Raw genomic sequence first — 5,784 nt, forward strand, 5'->3', positions numbered from 1 at the left:
TTTTGAGTAGGTAATACATTCTCATGATCCAAAAATAAAAATAACATAGCACCAGGTTGAGAGGCGATAGCACGTGGGTTCCTGCAGTCAGTTCTTTCCCGGGGCCTGTGCAGGAGCCAGGACGTTGGGGGGGCCCTTAACTGCAGCAGCAGGGGGAAGACCCCCACCCCCACCTGCCTGGCGCTCTCCTTTGTCCCATCTGTCTTCTCAGGCTCTTGTCACTCAACAAACAAACAGGAAACAAACAAAACAACAACAAAAGCCCTAACAACAATCTGAGAAGGTTTACGTCGAGGACTCCTGCTCCCACCCCATTTCTGTCATCTGTGTGGAGATGACATGGGTAGAACCTCCTCTCCTTTCTTACACAAAGGTTAACACACCACATAGATTTTTCTAGACCTATTTTCTGATTAATTCTGATTAATATTTCCTGAAGATTTTTCCCTATCAGGATGCAGAATGTCCTTGTTCATATATCTCTTTTACAATCACCTAGAATATTGTGGGGTGGGGCCATAGTTTATTCTATGATCTTTCCTATAGGTGGGAAGTCAGTTGTTTCCAGACTTTTGCCATTACAGACAACATTGCAATGAGTCACTCTGTACATATATTTTTCTTGTGTTTATAGGTAGATCTTAGGGATAAACCCCTAAAAGTTGGATCACTGTGCCAGAGAGTAAAGGCATTGGTAATTTTGCTCGATTTTTCCATAGCATCTTCCTATGGTTGCACCATATTCCATGCCACCATGATTGACATGGGAGAATTCCCCTGCAGCCTCCTCAAGAGGGAGTTGTCAGTCTTAGATTTTTAAAAGCCAATCTGTTAGGTAAATCTAGTATTTCAGTGGGCTCCCTTTTTGTTAGTAATGAAAGTCTTTTCCAGGGCACGGTAGACCAGAGTGAAGGAACCCACGCCATAGGTTTGCACATCTGTGTGTGTGTGTGTCCTGCACACGTGCCCATGTGGAACCTTTGCCCTCGGTATCTGCCCCAAGAAGCAGCACACAGAGCTGGGCCCTGAGGGGTTTATTGTCCGTCCCTGTGAGGCTCTTGGGCTTCCAGGCAGGAGTGGGGGGCAGGGGCCCTTCACACAGGCCTGTAGGTCCCATTGTAGCTAAAAGGGGGAGGCACGGAGCAGTCCCTATCCTCAGGGATCCAGCGCTGGACATAGTTGGAGCCATTGTCCCGAGGCCACACGATCACATTGTCTCTGGACGCCAGGGATGGGTCCTCTGGGAAGAAGTTGAAGGGCCGGAGCAGGAAGCCGACTGAGTTTCCGGGTGTGGCTGTGTTGGGAACGTCCTCTGAGTGGGGGATGTGCAGGAAGCCCACGGTCACCCAGGCCACCAGGTCCTGCAGGAGAGAGGAGTGGGCTCAGTGGGCAGGGAAGTGCTGAGTATTGGCCACCGGCGGCCACCCTGGCCTTCGGGCACTTGCAGATGTGCCTCGAAACTTACTGAAATCCTCTCAAACCCCGTTTAAAAGAGACAGGCAGCTCTGTCGCAGTCTCTAAACTTGCCCTGCACACAGCAAGCCCGGCTCCTGGGACTGGGGACAGGCCTAGGCAGAGGGTGTTAGGGGTTAGGGCTCTCTGACGGTGACGGTGACGGGGCTGCTGTGGGCTGGGGCTGGCAGGAGGCAGGGCCGGGGATGGGCAGGGCTGGGGACGGGGCAGCACCTCGTTTTCGATGTTCTCATTGTTGTGCAGAAACTCCTCAAAGACCACGGGTGGGGCCCAGGGGTCGTTCTGGTTGTAGATGCTGCTGCTGCACAGCTCCGACTCCCGGTACCTGGTCACGGCCAGCGGGTACCTGCCGGGCAGAGGAGAAGCCCAGTGGCTCTGGGTGCAGTGCTGGCCTCCCAGCCCTACCAGGGAACCCCCTTGGGGTTAATAATGGGGGGAAGTCGCTGCCTTCCCCCAAATGGGAGATCACCTCCGGGAAGTCAGTGAGATTGAGCGCTGTCACCTGGGGTGCAGGTGCTCAGCACGAGTTCTTCACTCTCCTCCCCAAACGCACAGAGACACGCCAGGGAGACAGTTGACCTTGAACAACACGGGTCTGAACTTATACTCAGATTTTCTCCCGCTTCTGCCACCCTGAGATAGCAAGACTGACCCCTCCTCCTCCTCCGGCTGCTCAACGTGAGGATGATGAGGATGAAGAACTTTATAACGATCCACTCCCACTGAATGAACAGTAAATATATTTTCTTTTCCTTATGATTTTCTTAAGAACATTTTCTTTCCTCTAGCTTACTTTATTGTAAAGATACAGTATATAATACATAGAACATACAAAATATGTGCATGATCAACCGCAGGCCAGTCGTAGTTAAGTTTTGGGGAGTCAAAAGTTACACATGAATTTTCAACTGCTGTGGGGTGGAGTTGGCACCTCTAAGCCCCACGTTGTTCAAGGGTCAACTGTACACACACATAGACACACACACACACACACACACACAAATACACAGCCACATGGACATAGCATCAATCTCATGGATGGGAACACAGATAGACACAGGCACTGAGGGGAGCCCCTGACCCTCCCAACACACCCCCAGGTCCCCTCACCTGGCCCAGGTGACAGCCTGCTCCTCCTTCCAGCCCGGGGGCAGCACTTGGTCGGCCATGGAGTGGATCTGCAGGCGGTAGCTGCGCTGGTGGCCCCAGGGGTTGTGCTCGGGGCTGCTGAAGAGCAGGTATCTGGGCAGGGGCCGCCCGAAGCGGAAGGCCGCCTGGCGTTCCCGGGGGTACCGAGTCTGCTGCAGAGTCGGCTGGACCAGATGGTGTCTCGGGCTCCAGGGGTTGGTGACGTTTTCCAGCTTCATCTGCAGTGTCTGGAAGCTATTCTTGGTGCCTGGAGGTGTGCAGGGAGGAGAAGAATGAAGACCACACTCCCAGAGCCGAAACCTCCTGCTTCTGCACTGGGGTCTCCGTCCCAGACCAACAGCCACCCTGCAGGGGTGAGCAGGGTGTCGGGGCACGTTAAGGGCAGCTGGTGATTGTGTTGCCCTCTGGGCAGCTCTCTTGAGGGCCGTGCTCTTGCCCGTTTGCTGCAGCTGCAATCCCAGAGAAGGGGCAGCCCACCTGTCTCCTGGTGTGAGAGACCGTGCCCAGGGCCCGCCGGGGCTGAGGGGTGGGAGCCGCCTATCTGGCTCTGGTGGCCTTGTTCTGATCTATGATTTGGTGTCAGGCCAACCTCTTGTCACTATCTCACCATTCTTTTATGGTGACCTCATCCAGGAGACACTGAGTGTTCCCAGAGGACACTGTACTCCATCTCAAAGTGCAAGGCAGGGACATTTCGCACCTTCCTGGGCATCATCCCTTCCCCACCCCAAGCACACCTTTGTACTCCACCCACCGCCCGAGGGTCAGCACAGCCCCAGGGCCAGGACAGGGTCCACGCTGTGCATCCAGGACAGCCCTCAGCACTGCTCGCTTTCACCATTTGTCATGAGCACACGGATTTCTAGCTTTAGGTTTCACGGAAGCAGACTGGGCGAATACTCCTCAGTTTATGCCACCAGGGAGTGGTCGTGCTGTCTCCTGTGGAGTTTAAGTTGTTGGTTGGCTGCTGATGTTTGACAGGGAGGGTCTAGTTTCGAGTCCTACCTGCCACGTCCAGGTCCACGCGGTAATGCACTAAGTGCGTGTGCATGTTGCCGATCAGGTGGGTGTGCAGGCGAGTGCCGTAGCGCAGCCCCTCGGGGGTGTAGAAGGTGGCGTGGACATAGCCCGTGGCATGCATCTTGGCCTCCATCACCCCGTTGGGGTAGAAGATGAAGTCCCAGATGTAATCATAATTGTAGACTGTGGAAGTCGTCCGTAGCACCAGCACCTGGCCCTTCAGTCCTGCGTAGAAGTTGAAGCCCCCACTAAAGTTGGAATCAAAGTGCCGCCGAAGGGGCACCCCTGTGGGCATCTCAAAGAGGCAGAGGGCTCGGGGATAGTGTACAGGGTTGTCGGTGTCGTAGTAGTGGAGGGCATCCACGAAGGTGGCAGTCTCTGGGCAGTCGATGCCAGGGGCTAACTCGTGAGTGACAGTGCCCAGGCCCCAGCCCACATCGATGTACTTGGTCTGCATGCCCGCAGGCGTGTGCCCTCCGTAGAGCGCCACGGCCTCCTGCACGCTGACCTCGTAGGCAATGCGCTCCCCGCCGAAGTGCACATTCAGGACCTGCAGCCCCGAGGAGGAGCGCAGCCGGAAGGCGAAGCTCCAGCCCCCGTAGAGCACGGCATTGCCCTCCAGCCTGTAGCGGGGGCCGTGGGGCTGGACCAGGCGGGGGCCGCTTACACCAGTGGGGCTGGAGAAGTCACCACGGCGCTTGTGGGAGGAGAAGAGGGGTGGCTCCGCCGTGCTCTCCTGCCCCTTCCCCTTGGGCATTGTGCCCTCCAGGACCACCACGTCCACCTCTCCATCGGCATACTTCTGAGCCAGTTCTTCTGGGCTCCCGTAGAAGTCCCCATTGTACCACACCTGCTCCACTGCCCAGCGCCGGGCGTCTGTGCTCCCATGATCCACAAGGAGCTCCAGCCCCGTGGGGTGCAAGAAATAGCCTTCCACAAAGAGCTGTATGATCAACCAACTGCGGCGCTGGCCAGAAGCCAAGCCCGGGGGGGCCACATCCGTGAAGGTGAGGCATCGGTCATGGCAGTCTTGGAACGAGAAGCCCGTGGTATCAAGGAAAAACTGATGCAGGGGCTTGGTGGCTTCCTGTAGGGTGTGGTAGAAGAGGGCATACTCTGCCTTGGAGATGGGCCTGGATGCCCAGGAGGGCTGGTGTCCAGGCCTGGGGGACAGCACCCGCATGTAATAGGGCCATGGCAGGGGCCCCACAGCAAACTCAGTGACATTGGGATGCTCCTGGGCTCCAAAGAAGATGACCACACGGGCTTCCCGAACAGGACGCCTTTCTCCTTTATCCAGAAATCTCAGCACATGCTGCTTCTTGGGCAGCAGCATCTCAATGAGGAACACGGTGTTCTTGGCCGTGGTCAATGCCGTGGAGGGCTCCAACTTCAGGTCTTCCCTGGACCAGAGGAAGCTGTGCACGGCCTTCAGCTCTTGAGCACTCAGGTCTGCGAACACCCTGGCCTTGCCGTGCAGGGTCCACGGGGAGTGCTCCGCTGCGGCCGCCTGCAGCACCAGGACGGCAGCCACGGCCCCGACGAGGGCCAGTGTCTCTTGCCCCATCGCTCTGGAATGTGGCAGAGAAGATGATCTTAGTTGTCTCATGGGAGAAAATGGGTTTCCATTTGCCATATCTTATGTGAAATGCAGAATTGCCTGGGTCTCAACAAGAATGTAACCATTTTGCTCCGTGCTTTTTTTTTACCTTTCTATATGCCCTACTCCCCTTAAATGGTGAAAATTCCAAATTCCCCTTTGGAAAAACATCCACGGATTTGTCTGTGGTTTGTGTTTTTCCCTGGCATGTGCTCAATGTTGTCTTAATAAACCTCCATTGTTTGAGATCTTTTCCTTAGTCACTTATTTTGGGTCCACACAGCTGAGACGATGGGGACCCGTTTGAGCAACGTGCCCAAGGCCACACACCTAGTCCTGGTGGCATTACTTACTAGAACTTGAACCCAGGCAGCCTGACTCAAGTGCCTACTCTTTGAACTTCTACACTAAATTTTAAAATTTGTCTCCTTAAAAAGTATTTTGTTGTATCAAAAATGTAGTTTTGCTTCAATATAGATGTCTGCCTCTGAAGGACACAACAAGCACTTCAGGGCACACATAAGAGCACAGCCTGGGGCCGC

At 55.0% G+C, this 5,784-nt stretch overlaps 1 protein-coding gene across 1 annotated transcript; it reads right to left on the minus strand.

Annotated features, from left to right (window-relative positions):
* Positions 1 to 1,021: 1,021 nt before the first annotated feature.
* Positions 1,022 to 5,209, minus strand: AOC1 (amine oxidase copper containing 1). Its single transcript, XM_045565024.1, has 4 exons — positions 3,628 to 5,209; positions 2,584 to 2,869; positions 1,687 to 1,819; positions 1,022 to 1,361 (listed from the first exon to the last, which is right to left on the minus strand). Exons 1-4 carry the CDS (start codon positions 5,207 to 5,209, stop codon positions 1,095 to 1,097), a joined length of 2,268 nt encoding a protein of 755 aa, XP_045420980.1. The 3' UTR covers positions 1,022 to 1,094.
* Positions 5,210 to 5,784: the final 575 nt, after the last annotated feature.

The sequence above is a fragment of the Lemur catta genome, chromosome 11, assembly GCF_020740605.2.
Source record: "Lemur catta isolate mLemCat1 chromosome 11, mLemCat1.pri, whole genome shotgun sequence".
Classification (NCBI taxonomy): domain Eukaryota; kingdom Metazoa; phylum Chordata; class Mammalia; order Primates; family Lemuridae; genus Lemur; species Lemur catta.